This window comes from Falco rusticolus, chromosome 1, assembly GCF_015220075.1.
Source record: "Falco rusticolus isolate bFalRus1 chromosome 1, bFalRus1.pri, whole genome shotgun sequence".
NCBI lineage: Eukaryota > Metazoa > Chordata > Aves > Falconiformes > Falconidae > Falco > Falco rusticolus.
In genome coordinates, this window is record NC_051187.1 from 95,231,627 (window position 1) to 95,252,309 (window position 20,683).

General features: G+C 44.3%; 1 protein-coding gene across 3 annotated transcripts in view; it reads left to right on the forward strand.

Moving 5' to 3' along the window:
• The first annotated feature begins 4,444 nt into the window (after positions 1-4,444).
• The window catches only part of RBPJ (recombination signal binding protein for immunoglobulin kappa J region), a 154,358-nt gene continuing 138,119 nt past the window's right edge, over positions 4,445-20,683 (forward strand). Inside the window, exon 1 of one of the 3 annotated variants that reach the window (XM_037390731.1) lies at positions 4,445-4,517. Coding sequence is in view for 1 of the 3 variants with exons in the window: in XM_037390714.1 (XP_037246611.1) it covers positions 8,559-8,572 (14 nt within the window). In the remaining 2 variants the exon portion in view is untranslated. Of the gene's footprint in view, positions 4,518-8,525; positions 8,573-20,683 lie in introns of those variants that run through there. The other 2 variants (XM_037390735.1, XM_037390714.1) reach the window with 2 other exon arrangements.

A 20,683-nucleotide genomic window follows, 5' to 3' on the forward strand; every position in this document is an offset into this window, starting at 1 on the left:
AGTTATCGTATCTGTTCTGTAATACAAATGCATTTTGCTTATTTATTTTAATTCGAATATGAACAGCAAATGTAACTGCAGCCTTTGGAGGACTGGAGAAAAGTTTTAAACAGTTCTTTTGTGGAGGAATGAAGTTGCAGTAATTAACATTGATAATATACAGCTGTGGGCTGGCTTCAGGGGCGGTGGGTTGGCTGACGTGGATAAGGTGCAGCTGTGGCTGGCTCCTGCTAAGTAGTTAAATAGCTCTGAGGTGTATGGAAGAGGAGCTCTGGATGAAGAGAGACCCAGAAGAAGCAGAGGGAGGAGAGTGAGTGCCCTGGGTGTAGGAGAGGCCCTGGGAGAAGCAGGGTCCCTGGATGAGGAGAGGCTGCCTGGAAGAGGAGCCCTGGATGAAGAGAGAGTCCAGATGCAGCAGAGGCAAGAAGCAGGGTGGACTGGCCTGCAGAGGATGAAGAAACAGCACGGACAGTAGATGAACTTTTGAAACCTTGTGGGGGGATGGTGGCTGTGCTGGGGCAAGACATGGGAACTACTTACTGAAGTTACCCTGGTACGGGATGGTAAAAGCCTTGTTGCAGCTGGCTAGTTTGTGCTGTGACATCTTTGACATCTGAACAGAAGCATCTGGTTGTACCGTTTAGGCCTGCTGTAGTATGTTGATAAGTTCTGAAATTATTAAAACTTGTGCCATGAAGAGCAAATCTGGCATTTTGGTCTAAACACAGCTTAGTTTTGAAGCGTTATAGACTGTTTATGGTGCAATGAAATCCTCAAGCACAAACAATTCAGAAGTAAAGATGGCAAAAGATATTGGCAAGTAGCCAGATTATACACATGAGCAAGAATGGGATTTTTCTTGCTGAATGTTGTACTTTAATTGGTATTATTCCCACTGATGAGAGGGTTGTATTTTCCCTATAATACTCAAAGCACACTGAGTAGCCTCCAGTGATAGTCACAAATTTTACTGTATGTATGCCCTTCTGCAAAAACCAGTACAGAAAAAGAAGCAGTTCTTGTGATGTGCAGTTTTCTAAACCAAAGTAAACCATGTATTTTCCTTTCTTGCAGTCTAGCAATAATTAACTACTCGTTTTCTCAGTACTGTGTACACTCCTACTGACCTTCATGTTAACATGCAGATACAGCAGTAAATGCAAAGCTGTGGTGCCATGCAACCCAAATAGTGTGTTTGCTAGTGGAAGGAAATTATTTTCCAGCTTCTGAGAAAGTGCTGCAGAATATACACTGTCAATGTGGACAATATATAACAGGAGAGAGCAAAAAACAAAGTGCAGGTCAAAGCGTGTTAAAGCTCATTGCCGTGTATTAGCCTATGATCCAAGGTGTGTTTGGGCATAGTGCGGACCGTGTGGGCCTTGCAACAAAAATGGTGTAGTGTTTAAGACACTGCCTTGGAAATTAGAACTGTTGTAGTCAGTTCCCTGTTCCACCACGCTTTTGTCTGGCAGCAGGTAAGTAATTTAGCCTTTGAGCTTCAGTTCCATCTGTAAAATAGCACTAACAGTACTCCCCTTCCTTGCAAGGCATGATGAAGGTAAATACAGAGGTGGGGTTTTTTTTTTGATGCTCTAGAAAACATTTTTGGTTCTTGTTTGAGAAGTTTTTTCATGGTTAGGAAGAATAGGTCTGGATTTGTGGGGAATCACATATTTTGGTTCCAAGAACTTAAAACATTTTGAAGACTGTTTTCCAAAAGCAAACAACTTCTGAAATTTCCCAGGACTTTATGCTGCTGAAATATTGTGCTCTGAGTATGGAAATTCTATATTTTGGGAATCAAACAGAAAACTCAACTGCTTTGCACAATATTCATGGTTTTTTAGATCTCCAAATCTGAGCGTAAACTTCTACGTGTAACTTGAAATGCACCCCAATATAAATGTTACTGCAGTTGCACAAAAAAGCAGAAAATCGTTCAGCTTTTGTTACTGGCCCAGGTGCCTCAGTGATTTTCAGTACTGTGACATGCCATTGCCCTCGTCTTCTGTAACAGTGGGTCCTCCCTTCTGACCTTTGCATGCCAGAAAAGTGGCTAGAAGCCTTCAAAGGGAGCTGCAAGTACTGAGCAGGAGAAGCTGGGTGGCAGTTAAAGGAGGTGAGGAAGAACTGGAGATAACTTCAGGGCAAAGAGCTTTCCTCCTGTAGCCCTGGAAGAACACATTGGAGGGAGGCTGGTGGATATGAAAAGGAGACTGGGCATACTGGCCAGTTGAACGGGCGGGAGCAGGAGGGACATAGGGCATAAATCCAGTGGAATACAGCCTTCATAGGCTCGGTGTCTCACAGAGCAAACTGGGATACCTCTTTCCCTCTTTTCTGTTCCCGCCCCCCCCCCCCCCCCCCCCGGCAGATCAGAGATAAAAATTTCTAAAAAAGTTCCTAGTCAAGACAGAGAGGTTTTCATGAGAAGAGAACATCTAAGGAGAAATTATTCAACTATCCTTCACTCTAGCCTAGCTCGAGAGGTCAGGAAGCATAGAATAACTGGGGTTGGGAGGGACAAGGATCTTTCAGGCCCCAGGTCACAGGGAAAGGTGCGTCCTTAGCTGTCAACTTCTTCCTGTAATTCAGTACAGTGAATATCAGCAATACCAATCAGGGTAGAGGAGGAAGGTACTCCCATTGCTTCACCAGAAATTCCTGTAGGAGGAGTCCCTTCTCCTCAGCCACCCGATTACTCCCAGCACTGGATGGCTCAGGCACAGTTTAGGAATGTGTTTGTTCTTCCACCCTGGATGAAGAGAAACCACTGTGGATATTAACCAGAAGCATTTGCCTCCTGGTCTATTATCTGTGGCTTTTGGGGTGCCAGTGATTGTAGCAGGCCAGCTCTAGATCCCTATCTCCTCCCATCTACAGATACAAGGAAGGTTCATACAAGAACTCTAACTTGTTCCATTACTGGCTGAACAGCACCATTAGGAGTCCTCTGAAGCCTGGAAAGCAGGTAATCTTAGTAACAGAATCTTCACTCTCTGCTTGTAGCTTCCTCTGAAATAAGCTCCATTCCCCTGGTCCTTCTTCCAGTCATCCTGTGAATGGCTCACACGGGCTTGTTGGATGTCCGTTATAACAAGGAATTTCTCATAGTTTGGTCCAAAATTCCATGTCCCACATAAGAACTCATGGGACTTCTCCCTTCATTTTCTCTGTTTTTAATATGGGTTATGTGGTTTTGTGGCCTCTGCTGCCTGCTCCCTGCCTACCTCCCTCTGCCTCTAGATCAAAGCAATGATGCCAACAGCACCACTAGATGAAGGAGCCTGTAAGGAGCTGTGAGGATCTAACAGAAGCATTCCCATACATGAAGTCTGGCAATGCTACTAATATGTCTCAGAATTCCTCCTAGCTGTTTTCAGCTGACAAGCTTTCAGTTCACAGCAAGAACTCTTGCTGTTATTCCTTACTGCACGTAGCAGTTAAATTTTGTCCCATAGCTACCATTCCAGCTATTCTTTTGCACTGACATCGTGTCCCACGATGTTTAATCAGAACATTTCATTAGTATACTGCTATTTTTGTGCCAAATGAGTATATTAAACCTGTTTTGAGATAGTTCTTTGACGAATGCCACCAGTAAAATCCCTCCAGGCCAATGACTTCCCATTTGTCATTTCCGCTTTAGCTACTTCTATACTTGGCTTACAATTCCTGCAGCTACTAATTGTTTCCCACGTGACATCATTCCAAATGCTTTGCTAAAGTCCAGATAGAATATATCCCCTGAATTTTTGTCATGTTGACAAACTGGTTACATGATTAGGTAGCAAGATTAATACTCTGGCATGCTCTACTTTGGGCATTTTTATTTGTGTCCCCACTTTTCATTACTTCAGAGCTTGCCATGATTCTTTTGTGCTCTTCTGGAAGGAAAAACAGCTAGGCAGATGTTTAAAAAAAAAAGAATCCCAGAAGTACCTGGACATCCTCATACTCCTTTTGTCTGGATGTATCATAATGCATATTAAAAACAATTGAAAGACTAGGTCTTTCAGAAGTGCCTAAACATCATGAGAGTGACCTGCCTCTCTAGCCCAGGCAGAAAGGAGAGGTGTTTACTGCTGTTGGTTCCTTTCAAAAGCTCAGAAATTTGTATTTGCCCTGTCTCTATGTCATTGATTATTGACTCATAAGAACAGGCCTGGCTAATAAAAAATTACTGTAAGCGTAGTACAAGAACACAAGGTTGGTTTTATTTGGTCAGAAAAACCATCGCTCATCAAACTGAGAGAAGAGGAGGTGCAGTTAGCAAGCCTTATTGACAAAATGTCATTAAGTGAATTGTCACATCTGTGTTCATTAGCAAGATTATTCGGAGGGTGCAAAAAAATTTACACCTGGCTCTGGTCTCCACAGGTCATTGGGTGCCTATCACTTAGAAAGGCTCCTAACGAGGTAGGTGTGACATCCAGATAATGACTGCTTTGAAGAAGGTAAGAAGTTTCCCTTTGCTTCAATCCTTTGGAATCACAGAAGAGATACAGATAAAGGTAAAATATTTCAGCTGGGCCAATGATTTTAGTGGAATGATACTGATGGCACTTTGTGATTTATTTGTGAAATGTCACATCCTTTTGGAACTGGCTGGAACATGATATGTATGGATCCTAGAAATTCTAAAAATGTCTTTATTTACCTAATTTCATGCCTTGTTTACAGTCAGTCACTTCACCCCACCCTTTTCCAGGAATCTTCCCATGATGGCATGGTCTAGCTAAAGTTCTGGTTAACTCTAAGTCTCAGAAGAGCAAAAGATACTTTGTTTCTGTTATTTTCTGTCTTCCAAGATAAAGTAAGTTTGTATGTGTTGTGGTTTAATCCCATCTGGCAATTAAGTACCACACAGCTGCTCACTCTCTCAGTTCCTCCCTGCCCCCCGGTGGGATGGGGAGGAAAATCAGGAAAAGGTAAAATCCATGGGTTGAGATAAGAGCAGTTTAATAATTGAAATCAAGTAAAATATAATGCTACTACTAGTATTATAATAATTTTAGTGAAAAGGGAGATAACAAAAAGAGAAATAAAGCTCAAAGAAAAAAGCCCAAGTGATGCACAACACAACTCCTCACCACCTGCTGACTGATACCCAGCCAGTCCCTGAGCAGAGATTCCCCCCAGTTTATATACTGAGCATGATGTCCTCTGGTACGGAATATCCCTTTGGCCAGTTCGGCTCAGCTGTCCTGGCTGTGCTCCCTCCCAGTTCCTTGTGCCCCTCCAGCCCTCTCACTGGCAGGGCCTGAGGAACTGAGAAGTCCTTGTCTTAGTGCGAACATTACCCAGCAACACCCAAACCCATCAGTGTGCCATCAACATTATTCTCACGCCAAATCCAAAACACAGCACAGCGCTGCACCAGCTGCTAGGAAGAAAATTAACTCTTTCCCAGCCAAAACCAAGATGGCATGCTACTCTCAGCTGAGGCCGTCATGAATCTTCAAGACCATGTTCTAATTCTAGCCCTAAGTCTATGGAAGATTTCTCATCTTCTTGATTCTTTCTCCTGTCTACGTTTGCAGGCAGACAGCTCCAATACTAAAAGTGCCTGTCTTAGATGTTCTGCTGGTAATACAGAAATGCTCGATCACAAACGCAGTTTCATTTTGAAGAAGCATTTAGGATTATCTTGCTTAGGAACCTGGCTCTTTGGGCAAATATCCATGGCAAGTATAAGGCTCCTTACCACTTAATTCTTTCAGCATTCAGCAATTTTGTCTCCTTTGCCAGTTTTGAGATAGATCAGAGGAAATATTGTAGTTCTTACTTATGGCGTAGGGACCTTCATCGCTCATGGTCTATCTGTGCTGAAATAGATCCCGAGCAGGATTTTCAACTATCTGAAAATATTTTCTGACATTTTCAAGACCATGTTCTGGGTGAATAGCTTTCTTTGTGTATGAATTAGCTTACAAAATGTTACCTTTACTGCATACAAGCAGTATGGTAATATTTATGTCTGCTCCACCAATATTACTTGGATAGGAACCGAAGTTGTACACTCTGTTCTCTTGTGTTAGTTAGTATGTTGACTATCGTGTAACCATTAAAGTTCTCTCTCAGAAACACGGCAGGGGAGAGCCCTTAAAACTATATGCATATTCTAAGTGTGTATTTTTTTATGGTCAGATTCACGTGAGTATTTCTGAGTTGAATGCCAGCTGTTATGTTGAAAGTCTTCCTCATAATTCTGATGGATTTACCATATTGTATCATAATGGAAAACACCACAGCGATACTTCATATAGAGATATAGAGTAATGAAGGAAGGGCCACATCTACTTATATTTGCAGAGGCTAGGCATCTGGGGGTTTACTATATTTAGCACAATGTTGCTCCATATGTTCACTGTTGTAGGAAGTGATAGGGAGTTTTTGAAGAGGAATTATGCATAGGAAAGGACCCGAGACATTCCTTGCTGTGGTTGGTTGATGTTGGCTGGATGCCAGGTGCCCACCAATCCACTCTATCACTCCCCTCCTCAGCAGGATAGACCAGGAGAGAAAATAAGATGAAAAAAACCCTGGTGGGTCAAGATAAAAGTAGTTTAATAAAGCAATAGCAAAGGCCGTGCATGCAGAAGCAAAGATAAACAAAAGATGTTATTCTCTGCTTCCCATCAGCGGGCGATGTCTGGCCACTTCCCGGGAAGCAGGGCTTCAGTATGCATAGTGGCTGCTCTGGAAGACAAATGTAAATAACAAATGCCTGCACCCCCCCACACCCCCCCTTCCTCCTCCTTTCTCTTAGCTTTTATTGCTGAGCAGACATCATGTGGTATGGAATATCCCTTTGGTCACTTTGGGTCAGCTGTCCTGGCTGTGTCCCCTCCCAAGATCTTGCCCACCCCCAGCCTGCCGGTGGGGGGGAAATGTAGAGGCAGCCTGGGTGCTGTGCCAGCGCTGCTCAGCAGCAGCCAAAGCACTGGTGTGTTATTTCCACCTTTCCAGCTACCGATACAAAGCACAGCACTATGAGGGCTGCTGTGGGGAAAATTAACTCCAACTCAGCCAGACCCAGTACAGTTGGCACAGGAGCACCCTTGCCCCCAAGTGAAAGCGTAATGCCACAAGCCTGCTCTGAATGTTATGGATCTGTCCAGTGTGTTTCTGCTGTGTTTGCATTTCATCAATTGCAAGGGACATCAAGAATCTTTGCTAGGATGATGGTAACTCTAGTTGAACCTGCAATCCCAGGTCTGAGGCAGAAGTGGTCTTTTCAGTGTTTCTTCACAGATGTGCTGTCTCAGCAGTGCTATCACAAAACCACAGACTATTCTGGAAATTACTATTGAAGGTTGCCTTGTCCAGTCCTCTCCTCAAAGAAGGGCTAACTCCATAGTCAGATCAAGCTGCTAAGGATTTTTGTCTCAGGATTAGGGCTGTTCTGCAGCTAGTCCCTCAAGCTTGGATAAGTCAGTACAAAACATCATCACCTCTGGGAGCTTTCCAGAATCAGTACCTACTTCTCTGAACTCTATGTGGAAGTGTCATCGTGCATTTTGGCGCAAAGCTCATTAGATTGTACCAGGGACTATGGTGTTGATCATCTCCAGACTTAACACCCCTGCCCTGGAGCAAAACATCCTTACCTTTGTCCCTTTGCTTGTGTTAGATGGCACAATCAACGCTGGAATAAGCTGCTGTGCTCTCTTGAAGGTACCAGCACCAGGATCTTCATGCCATTGACTGGATTTATCTGTCTTACCAGGAGGCCCTAGCCCTGCAGTATTTTTAGGGAGGTGGAGGGTCATGGTGAAGCCTCAGCCTTTGCCTGAGTAGGGGCCTGTCCAAAGAACACTTTTATTACGTGTCCACAGTGCAAAGAAAAGCTAGAGAGCTGAATTTGCTTTTCCTCACTGCAGATGAGAGAGTGGTAACCAGCAGTTACTGCCTAGAGAGAGTATGGATGGAATGGACTTTTGAAGAGATGTTTGCTCTGCCAGGAGAGGTGAGGAGCTATTTCTGGACGAACTGGCCAGCCGTGCTGCCTTTTGAAGTCTAACTGGCAGGAGGGCTTTGGCAGCTGGAAGGCAGCCACGCAGTGGGGCATGAGTGATAATTACGCCTCCCTCCACCCAGCAAAGCAAGAGCCACAGTCACCTCTGTGCAAACTCCTTTTACCCACCAGCAAAAGAATGGGAGCTGCTCAGCCCAGTCCAGAATGAGAAGAGAACCATCCCTCAAACAGTCCAAACCATCTATTCATCTGCCTAGGCAATATTCCTGTTTCTCTAAGGAAGGGCTACTACCATTTGGAAGCCCTCTGTGTAAGCTCTTTCCAAACACTCCTCTCTTATTTCCCTTGGGCTGGAAGTCATTTTAGATGTGCCAGCTGGGACTCGGCCCCTGGGCTGATTCCAGCACCTGAGCCTAGTTTTATGTCAGAGAGAGCTGGCTGATCCCGTGGGACGTTACAGTGTGCCCTGACGCAGGTGGTGCTTGGAAAAGTGCTGCCGGACTTCTGCAAGGAGGTGGAAAGTGACGGTGTCAAAGCTGAGTGGTGGCAACGCCGTGATTTCCAGCTCCTTCTGATGTTTATTTCCTGGTGAGTGGCATGTTTAATAATATTCTTAATGCTTGTGATGGTGGCAAGAAGTGATATACTCATTGCTTTGCCTATTTCTTTTGTTTTGAATTTTAGAATATTTGTGACTAAAGATATGGTTAGCACTGCACCCTAGAACCCCCAAAACGGAGACTAATCAACTGTATAGTTGCCCACTCCTAAGTGTCTGAATGTAGAATTAAACTTCTGGTTTAGTATTTTCTGTGCTGTTTATTTTCCAGTGAAAGCAAATTGCCTTTTGATATAAAATACATAGTTCAGTCTCTAAGGAACCATCTCTTTGTGTTCTTCTTGTGCATTACTATTAAAAAAACCCCAAGCAACCAACCAATAGCCTGAAGTGATCACAGCTGAATAATGCAGACTTTGTTCCCAGGAAAAACATAAACAGGAAGAAAAATTGCATTCAGTTCTGTTACGTAACCAAGAAAATAAATTCTTTCAGAGATCAGTGCTAGGTTTTCCCCCATGAAGGTATTGTATATAACATAATTAATTATAGAATTACTCACAAGGATGTTTGATTCACCTTGTTTTACAAAAAAAAAGATAAAATCTGCCGAGTGCCATGCAAATAACAATTGAATATTGTTTCTGGACACTGATAATTGGGCAGAGATTGGGGAGTCATGGGATGAGGAAGATTGTCTCATGTACATTGATGGCAAAAGTAAAAGAAAGACTGAATGGTTTATCTGCAGTTGTGTCCGTCGCTTGCAGTTGAAGTCTGGTTTATATTCAAAACTCTCACCAAACATTTGTTTTTGCCAGTTCCTGGATAATTGGTCAGATCAGATTGACACAATAAGCTTTGGGCCCGTGATGTAAGTCAGATGTCTAAATCTGATCTGATCTAGGGAACAGAGTGGGGTTTCCCAGCCGAACAAGCCAGAACTTGGCCTGTCAAAGGTGTCTGCCGTGAGGGACTAGAGAATTCATGATGTCTGACTTGTCTGCAGAGTCTGCTTTTGAGAGTGATACTACTCTGTGGCTAGTAAAACTGGGCTGGCATCCTTTCAGCATCGGTCTTCAGCAGGTTTCGCTCTTTCACAGCTACGCGTTACTGCTCCTTTTCCAGCAGCTTCCCCCTGACTAGCTGCTCTCGGTGGGTGTCCCCCCCCGTCGTCCCCCCCCCCCCCGGTGCAACGTGGCTGAAGCTTTTGCTCTAGGGGATGGCTGCCCGGGGAGCCAAGCGCCATGCATCCTCACAGCAGGGGGAAGCCTGAGCTCTTGGGGTACATTTCTCTGAGTTCGCCTTCATCAACAGAGCGTGGTGCGTGAATTCAGAAGCTCAGGCACAGTTGGCACCTGTTTTCTCAGGTGTAAATTCTGGCCCCTCTTCCATCACTCAGTATTTTATAGGCTGGAGAATGGAAAGACTCTTACGTTGTGCTACTGGTCCCACACAGCTGAGGAATTACCGAGGAAGCCAGGCGTGCTTGGCTACAGGATTCCCAGAGCACCTGCCCTTGAGGAATCCAGCTTACCCTGCAAGCAGCTCTGCGCGCTGCCCGCAGTTCACATCTCTGTGCACGGTCCTGGGTGACACCTTAGCTGGCAGTTTGCTTCCCCCACCGTCTAGCGCAAGTATGCCAGGCAATTGTGTGCCTGTGGGGAATCACCCAGAGGGATTCTTGGGTGCTTGGAGAACTTGGGAAGGTAGCCCTCGGGGCCTGTCTTCAGTGGACTTGTAGACCCTTCTGGACACTGACAATGTTTCTTCTAGCCCAGTCCCTGCATAATTGAGGTGCTAGCGATTACATGCAGCTGACAAATCTCTTGGCCGTTTTGGTGACCTCTCTAGGGATGTCAGCTAGAAATGCTGGATCCCAGCTTACACTGTGGTTGTGAGGCTGTGCAAGCATTTGTTTCAAGGCACTATTGTCCATTATTTTTTTCATTATAGAGTCTTAAACTCCAGTGATTTCAGAAACATTTGACCATACCCTTAAGACACATAACTCAGCCCAAAATATACTTCTGGGAGGAGGCTAAGCAAACCTTTCATGATGATCTTCAGAGTAGTGCATGTGCTTTACGAACTCTCATGTACAACACATCACCTGATGTACCAGGAGGTCTAGAACTATTGCCTATGATTTCTTGCCTTGCCTGCTACAGACATGATGTATTTAAAAGTAGTCACAATTGCTTCTCAGGTTTATGACATGAGATGAATCAGCCTCGGTGGGGATGCTGTTCCTTCTCCTCCTTTACAGTCTCTTCTCTGCTGTGGCTGGTTGATTCTCACAGCTTGCTGGGTAACTGCAGTCATAGCTCCTCAGGACAGATGGTCACACTTGTGCTTTGCCACCTGTGCTTCCTGAAAACAATGCTGGGCTCCACTTGCTGAGAATGATGGTTCGTCATTCTCTGTTGTGGTGTGACAATAACCCCCCTCTGAACTTTCATGCCTGGGCCTAGATAGACATTGTGATAATTAAGTCCCATCTCCGCTTAGACCTTTTGAGACCCCACAGTCCTTTGAGAAGGAGACTTGTGTGTCCTGCAGGTAATGCAGTTACTTGCATACTGAGTATCTGCCTAAGCAAACAGTCCTAGGCTTGCTGGGGTCATGTGGAGAGAGCATGTCTGGGTGTAAGATCTCCTAGTGAATCAGCTTGCAGGTATATTGTGTTATGTGGTGGGTGGCTTGCTGCTAGGCTTTCTGGTGGCCTTTCTGTTGGCTGAAGCTTCTCTCTAGGCACGTCTGATCGGACCTGCAACCAGCGTGGGAGGTCGTGGAGCAAAGGGATGTTACAGTATGAGCACAGATGCTGCCCTCGAAGAACATGGATGAGAGTGAGGCGTGTGTTCCAAGTGAGAAATCCAACAAGTCTTCCTACCTGGGGCAGGGTGAAAGGTCTCTCACATCAACCCAAACTGCGTATTTTCACTCTCGACTCCAACCTGGTCCCTGAAGGAACAGACCCACTTCAGAAGGATGGATGCACTGCATGTAGTGATAGAAAATATAGGGACAGCAGGTCTTTGGGGAATCTGACTTGCTATTTAGTAAACAAATACTTATTAAAAAAAAACCCTATGAAGCCATGGTAACCTTGTGATGGCCTTACTGCGCTGTGATGCGTATGGCTGCTTTGTGACAAGGGTTCTGCAGGCTGTATTTTATAGTATTAAATGACCTTAGCCCGCTTCAGAATGAAAGAAGGCATATTTATTTAATTTTTCATGGTTAACAAGCCAGTACTACTGAACAGACTGTCCTAGTATTTCCTTCGAAAATAATGCATTTTTCTCTTTGGTCGTAAAGAAGCCGTAACCCTATTCCTGCCACGCGAAACAGTCAGCCTCAGGCTCCAGGTCGGCGAAGCATTTCTGTGCTTACCGAAATGCTGCTGTCAATGGCACTTACACATCTGTTTAAAGTTAGAAACGGGAACTTGAGGGTTCGACTGTACGGAGGCCTCGGTGGTCGTGCTTTCGACTGTGGTGTAAATCCAGTCTTCCCGCCGACCAGTAGATGGGGCAAGTGAGCCTCCTTATAGTCACCGTCAAGATTTTTCTGAATGCGAGGTTAAAATGTAGCCCTCGTTGGCTCGGTTCAACAGGCTAGTTTGAAGGCTCTTTACCTTTGTACTGTAAAGGTAAATTACGTACTTTGACGCAACTGGACTATTTTCTTTACAAACATGTGTCGTAAACAATTGTTCTGTTCCTTGAAATTCTGAGATTTAAAATTATGTTACTTTCTTTACACAGGGATGGTAACAAATCTTTTGAAGGTTTTGTTGTGCAAAGATATGGGAATGAGTGTTCCCTCCCCAAAACTAGCCAATAGTTAGGCGTTTACAACACTCACAGGGATGCAAAGGATCCAAGTTTTAGTCCCTGGTAGTATTCCATGTGTATGTAGAGTGTACCAATGACTAGATCACCTTACCTGCGTTTGGGCCACCTTCTCCAATTCTCTCCTCCAAAAGCTGTTGTTACTTTTACACATTTATTAACTTGTACAGATTATGAGTGACCGTAGCTGCTGGCCACAGTTGCTCTCTGCCCATGCTTCTGGCTTCCTGCAGTGCACTTATCCAAAGAGAGTCTGACTCTCAAAATCCTGAGCGCTGCCTGTTAGAAGGAGTAGAAGCTTTTTCTTGAACACATAGGAGTGTAGAGTCCTCAGTTTCCCTTTAGCCACAGTCACACTTCTGCATGTTCTTCTACATATTAGCTCCCTGAGTGTGCTCTTCTTTGTACCCACTCCTTCAAGCCCTGGAGCTAGTCGTGTTCTTGCCGGCAATGTGGTGCAGGTGCAAGAACCGTTTGCTGCCTTACGGTGAGGCAAACCACTCCAGTGAAGCTGGCCTTGTGTGAGGTAGGAGCCTCCACAGGTGCAGAGTCCAGTGGCAGTGGGGAGCTTCTGTTCGTCCCATAGATGAGATATCGTTGTTTGGCTTGTTGGGTATATCTTGCCCTTGTGGAAGCAGCTCCCACTGTTCAGCCTTGAATGAAAGGTCATGATATATCTACCCTGTTTTATTTTAGAGTGCGGCAAGCTTCCTGAGATGGTTGTGTGGAGGGGTGAAGAAACCTGTGTCTATATTAAACTGCATAGGCCAGGCAAATACCACATGCTAATAACATAAAAGAAAATAGCTTGGCTAAAGATTAAAAAAAAACACAAACCCAAACAAAAAAACCCCCACCAAACAACAAAACTCACCTCTTTCTCCTCCAATTTCCAAAAACTGAAATGATGGAATATATGTGAGCCTACCTTCTCAGATATGTAGGGAGAGCCTCAGCTGCTGGGCTTTAACTAGTGTAGCACAAGGGTCTGTGTGCCACTGTAATTATCTGTTTGTGATATCCCAAACTTATCTGGGTGGGAGGGAGCACGGAGGAATTCGTGGCTGGATTAGCATGACTTGGTGCTCTTACTTGAAGCCATTATGTTGTCAAAACTAAGATGGGTAATTCTGAGTACAGAGGACAAGGTTTAAGCTGGTGTAAACTGAGAGAGCAGCTGCTTTGCAGACAGTGAAAGTAACCAGACTCTACAGATGTCTGAACTGGTAAGGGTCTGGCTCACCTTCTGAAGTACATTATACAGAATCTAGGCATTACCTTAAACTACTCCGTATTTTGGAGGACCAATTTGTGTTACCTTTTCCTCATATCACTCAAAGGTTGCCCCAGCTTTTTCCGTTTTTTGTAGCCTTGTGATGCCCTCAGACCTGATCTCCAACACTGCCTCCTCCATGGTAAGCAGCGTGACTCAGACCAGGCTTCTCACAGCCAAATTCCTACAGCCTGCTGCAGTTCCGCTTTCTTTACTTCCCATTCAGCCTACTGACAGTCCTACAGCAAAAATTCCTTTGCCTCCTGTCATATCTACCTTTGCCTTTGAGTGTTTTCATTGGCTCACTATGTTTTGAATGACATTTAAATTCCTCAGCGCATTTTCAGCCAGCATTTGCTTTTTGTTCTTTGTGTGTGTCTTGACCATCCAGTGTCCTCTGACTTCACCCCTGTCCTCGTGGTCTTCCTCTGTTTATTTTCTTGATATACTTCCCTGTTCCTGAAGAGATGTTCTCCTAATAAGCTGAGCAGTGTTACTAGCTCTCAACTCTCCTACTTTCACACTCTACTCCTGGCCTTCCCTCATGAGCCAGTGATTTTTCTCTTCATTTTCTGCTTTGTGGATGGAAAGAACTGCTTTATAAGAAATTTACTGCTCCTGGGGTAGGTGTAAAGCATGGCTCAGACTGCACAGGATCCTCAGGAACATGGGTTGTGACACAAATGCAGCGTGAGGGGAGCTGGAAACACCTACAGCACACGGTGGTTTATAGTAAGCCAACTGTTCAGTGACATTCTGGCCTCTGAGGAAAGCTATGTGTGCTGTTAGCCAGAGGTATCTCAGGAGGATTGAGAGCCTGTCTGCTGTTTGGCTCCTCACAGACAGCAGATGTTCCATGAGAAGGTGAAACATGCAATAAATGATTGTATTTACTCGAAGCAAATCAGAGCTCAAGAAAAGGCAGTGGTCCAGCCAAGTGTGTTTACTGCTGCGGGAATGCTTTTGTGCTGATGCAGCATCTTTCACCCAAAATCTCTGAACATTTTGAAGCCGTTAACAAAGGTAGGCTTATGCCAGCATTTGCAGACATATTTGAGCCAGCTTTTTACTGCTGATTTTGGATACTGCCATCCGTATAGCCTATACTGAGCTGGGTACTACTATGGCTACTTGGCGAGTGTTTCCTTAGCTGCATAGATGGTTTCTGCAGCTGGTGCTGAGCTTGTGCTGACGCAGCTACATTGGTAACAGGACCTAAGCAGGCCACTGCAGGGCTAGCTCAGGTAGGTACATGTGAGCTACAGTCACTTTAGCGTAAAGATACATTTGTCTTGGTTTTGGGAGGGGGGAAAAAAAGGTAATCTAAGACCTGGACTGAAGACAAAAGTCCCTAAGATATGTCTGTCTTTTCTACTGCTTTTTTTGAGGGGAGGGAAGTGGAAAAAGTGAAATACTTCACAGATTATCACTATTGAAAATAGGTTCAGGCTAGGTTGTGCCATGTCTACCTGCTCAGTGAACGTTCAGCTAATGTCTAACACAGGGAAACATCCAGTGACCTAGAAGGGAGAGTAGTCTCTTCATGTGCGTGCATATTTTCTTCATGGACAAACAGATACCTCTTCAGATGCTTATTTTGAGATTCAGAAGTCACTTGTTAGTCTTCTGTGGCACACAGAAGAGATCTGTATCTTTAGCCAACAGCAGGGTGTTTAATGCAGGGATTTCATATTGCTTTTCTGGTAAAGAATGTACTGCCAAATGAGTATCACCTGGTTCTGGGTATGTGCCAGGGGCTAGGCGATGACTTAGGAGCCAGCAGAACTGCAGTGCCCTGAACAGTTTCCAGCAGAGCCCTGGAGGCTGTTAGCTCCGTGACTGGGGGATGGCTCTTTCTCTCCGCTATATCCCCGAATAATTGTGGTGGATGGCTCCTCTGTGATGGTCTGGTGGTCTTCTACTCTACAACATGCAAAAGGGGCCAGTCTCCAGAAGTTCTTGGAATAGACAAACGGCTCGTGTCCTTCCAACTTCTGTACTTTTTTACTGAGAAACTTGCATTGTTCCCTTCTCCTCCTTTGCTCAGCTCACTCCTGGTGGTGCTCTGCAGACTTTTCCCTAAATGACCTTGTTAGAACCAAAGAGAAACAAAAGGCACTGCACACATTCTGCTCTGAGTTCCTTAACTACAAAATGTTTTCAGTTTGAGGAAAGGGGTTTTTCCCCCTCTTTCCTTCTCTCTGCTCCTTGGCTGCCTGCAGTGACAGCCATATCTGTTTGATTTGAGGGGAGCCTTGCATGTGCTGTGAGTGGCTCCTTCTGCTAATAATTTGTTCTCTGGAGCCTGTTGCCACACAGTATAAATAAATTTCACTGTTTAGAACTTTCTGTTTTTATTCCCCTGCTGCTAGCAGTGAATTGACCCACCCTGTTCTGTTTTTCAGATTTATCTTTCTTTGCCGTTCTTGTATGAGACAAAATCACAAGATTAAGTTAACAAGGATGCATTATTGGTGCATAATTTTTTTGGTTATCCTGTGTCATGCTAAAAGTTCTGCATAAAATGGGAACTAAAATGCAGCTGACATCCTGGAACAATATTTGGTTTGGTCCTGGGACAGGGAATAAGACTTTATCCCACTTCAAAAAGTCTAATGGTGTGTGCTGAATAGATACAGTCTCCGTATAAAAAGCATTTTTCAGCTACCCTGCAACGTAAACTCAGTCTCTTTATAAACAGCCTTAATTTTTGCCCATTCCATTTGTGCATGCTGCTAGAATGACTAGGATGTTTAGCACATCAGATGTAGCTTTGTAGTGGTGAATGTAGGTACTGGATGTTCTCCAGTCATGATAGTATGCATGCCCCTGCAACCTCTAGCTCAGAGTAGGGAAAATATTTAGAATGGCTGAGCCCAGTTTGGGCTCTGTGCTGTTTTAATTAGATTGTTCCTGCCTCATTAAAAGCTGGCTTAGGCTTTTCTCTACCACACTAGAATCACTGCTGAGTATACATACCCCTGATTGGGTATGGTGAGGGCCACAGTCATGTTTTTCGTGGTTCCAAGCCTGATGCTTAGAGCACTTGAGGTTGTTTTTACTGTGTCAGTGTGATTGCATGTGAATTTTAATACAGGGAAAAACAGACTGTGATGGACTAATGAAGTCAGTAGAGTGGTTACTTGGAACCTGCTTTCTTGGAAGTCATCATTCCTGTCTTTATTGCTATAAACGAAAGGAATCTAAGCAGTATTCTTTCTGTGTGTCTTTGAACCTTTTTATAACATAAATATGTTTCCAGTAACATAAATCAAGTGGGTTTTCCTTTCTCTTCCACTGATTTCTTCTAAGCAAAGAGGGACATCTCCACGCACAGAGTAAAAAAGGCAGAGAAACTAGCCCTTTGCCGTTTGCATTTTACAAACCAGATCTTGGAGAAAAAAAAAAAGAAAAAAAAAAAAAAAGACTTGAAGGAGGGGAAATTTGTCACATTAAGATTTCAAATTATGTGAAACCAGAATGTCCTCCCACCACAGCATATGTTTGTGGTGGGTAGGCGGGGGAGATGCAGGGAAGAGAGGTGATGGTATAAAAATACCTTGTAAAACAAATGTTTGGCTAGGGGAGAGAGTTTGTCACTTCACCCAGACTAGAGGGGGGGAAACCAGACAGACTGGGGGTGGGTGGGTGGGAAGAATTTACGTCACTTCAGCAAGGTAAATAACTCGACAAAGTGTCTCAGAAATAGCTGTCAAATAATTAGGATGAGAAGATCAGATATTAAACAAGTAGGTGGCCTAGGAAGTTAAGAGGAAGGAGTAAAAGCTATTTAAACAAAAGATGAAGACTACAAGAAACAGTTAAATGTGTCAAACACCAAGCAGAAGGGTGACAGGTAGAAACCCCAAGACAAAGTGCACAGACTTGCTAGTAGCCACTCTTCCTGTGTTTTTGTGAACTGAGAAGTACGATTTTTCTCATTTATCCTTATAATAATTCAGACATGCCAAGTTGAATACAGAGCAGGAGCTTTATATGGTAACATGACTGCTAAATGCAGCTTCGTAATGTATTGCTAGCGTGGCGCTCTCTGCATGGGATGTTTCCCTCCATGTGCCATATGGAACAGTTTGTACACTCCACAGCGTCTGGTACCACGTGAGCGTGAGCAGACACCAACATGACCACCCACAGCAGCATCCAGGGTCGAAAATGATAGTTTGCCTTGTCATGCTGAGGGGGAGCTTGTGCACTGCAATGGGAGACTGACATCTCCACACCTTGGGAGCGGTGCGGTGTGGGAGCTGGCAAGAAGGAGGGTCAGGAGGGATGGCATTCAGTGCCCCTGCGCAGTTCAGGTTGGCAGCAGCAGCTGTCAGCATTGGGAGGTCAGTCTCCTTCCTATGTGTGATATAGTTTTTATTTGGTTTTAATTGACTGGCCTCACTGCTCGAGAAGGCATGGAAGAGTGAGTCAGTGAGAGAAAAAGAGAGGGAGACAAAAGAGGTGGGGAGAGTGGGCTGGTGACGTGCCCTGTACAGCCAGTAATCTGTTATACAGACATAAGTTGCCCTGTCTTACGGACAGCTTCAGATGCCTTTCCTTTCTACTTCGTATCATTCCCTGTTGCTTTAATATCTGGAAATTTGAAAGAAGTGTGAATGGATCTCTCCGTGAAGTGAAGGTGCTTTGCTAAATCTATGGACAAAACCTGCCCACCCTCTTGCTTTCTTATTTTGCTAGGAGGTATGTCATTCTCTTGCCTCGTGGTGACTTTTGGTGACAGGTCATTCTCCCTCCCCCATGGTGTGGGACCTGCAGGGTACTCAGCTGAGATGGGGCAAGCAAGGCTCTGGTGCTGTGCACAATGGTTCCGCACCTCTTGCGAGGGCTTATAGCAACCCACCCCCTTGCTGACAGACTGGCTGCTGGGGCTTCAGGGAAGGATGGGACCATTTTTAGTGCAGGCCAGGTTTCAAGGGTGGCATATACAATGGAAGCTCATTAGTGCCCAATTTGCAATCAAGGACGGAAAAAGATTCAGCTCTCTTCTCTTCTGACCTAAAGCGCGTTGCTGAGGTCTGTTGCACAGGGTGGGACTTTCCACTAGTAGGTGTTCATACAAATTCGTCTATATCTGGCTATCTTCGTGTGTTGATGTGCAGTCATTTCATACTTGCATTCCACAGAAAAGCAACGGGTATTTTCCCCCTTCAACAAATTTCAAAGAAAATACACTAACAAAACATTGTTAGAGAAATTTTGCACGCTCCAGTCAGCAAACTGAAACCTAGAATACCTTCTGAGACCCTGTCTGTGCAGCTGCGTTCTTGCTTTGTCCTCCAGGGCTGACTTAGGGTAGCTGTGAGGATTAGTAGTCTGAGTTCCCTGACTTACATGCATGTAATTTTAATGAAATATTTTGGTCGAAATCTAGCTTTTACATTTCAGATTTGTTTCGTTGCACCAGTTGGTGGATTGAAACCACCATCACAGCAGCTGCCTGAGTATCATGTAACGCAACACGCCTTGATGCTTTGTCATATTTCAGTGTTGGCTCACAGCATGAACAGTCCCAACCATTGTGCTATTTTTTTTATGAAGACCTAGAGTTAGTGAAATAGAGAGGATCTTTTTTCCTCCACTTTCTCAAAAACCCACAAGTTCTCATGCCTTTCCACTGTGCCTTCCTTCCACTGATTTAATGATTCATGCTTTACTATGCAAGTGCTTAGGGGTGCTTGCACCATGATAAGAAATGCAATACAGAAAGACGATGTAGATGCTTCTGCATATGTCTGACAACATACTGAGGTCTTCCTGAATATACTGAGCATATAATGCTATCATAACTGAAGAGTGGATGTTATAATAGTGAAAGCTAGGTGGTGTACCAATTAGTCAAGAACTTTTCTGCTGGAGATGTTAAAACTAAAACCTCAATCTTTTAATGGAAATTCACCACTTGTGATGAAACTTTTAAGGGAGTTTCTTATGTGTAGAGTGCGATTTCTGATAAAAAAGACAGAAGTTCATTGCAGGGTGTTCAATAACCTGGTTGTTGGGTAATTTCTGAGATGTACAAGACCCAGTTCTAAGTTCTCAGGATGAATGAGAAAAAACAGGAATATGAATTAAACTCTCCAGTATTGTAGATAAGTGTCTTAACTGTTGGGCTTTTGAGGAGGGTACATGAGTCTTATTTCTGTGGTTTCTTTGTGTGAAAACTCTCAGGATCTACGTTCAATTCTAAAAAATTCCTCTTCCCCCCCCCCCCGCCAAGATTAATGGTTTATGTTTTTGCAGAATGGAAACCTTGTTATCCAGCTGGCTAGAATAATAAAAGTTGTAGGTGTCTTGTGAACATGAGGCAAAAAGAAGAAGAAAATGTGTTGTTTCATTGCCTCTGTGTGAGAGGAAGGTCTGGGCTTCATTTAAAAGTTAAATGTAAATATATTTTTGCTAACTTTGGCTTCTGTCAGATCAAGATGTGACATATTCTCAGTTCTCCTTGAGAGCTGCTAAGGATTCAGACCAACTTGATCGAAATCTACCTTTGACAGATGACAGCAGGATTTCATGAGCGATTTCTATCTCAAGGCAACTGGCCCTCTCCACAATCAGCAAGTGGCAATAGCGTTTTAAAGGAAGAATGTCAGAGAGCAGCTTGGTTTTCTCACTTGTCATCTTTATTTGTTTCTCTCCTGGCTGATCCACCAGAAGCAGGTTAAGGATGACACAAACTAGCAACAAATCACGGGGTGGAGGACAGAGCATGTGACAATGCCCTGGCTATGGTGCAAACATTTGAGCTACGTTTCGAAAGCCTGGGTTTGCGTTCAGCAGAGTTCACAAGCGAAAAATAAAAGTCTTTGACGATAACAGTCAACAAGCTCAATCTCATTAGTGTCTACCCTTCAGAGAAGAGGCTGGAGCGGATCCCATCAAGCTGTGATTTGGTTCAGTGCACTAGGGAAGGTTCCTAGAAGCATTCCCTCAGCTTCTTCACACTGCGCACTGAGGGGGAAAAAAACAACATTTGGCAA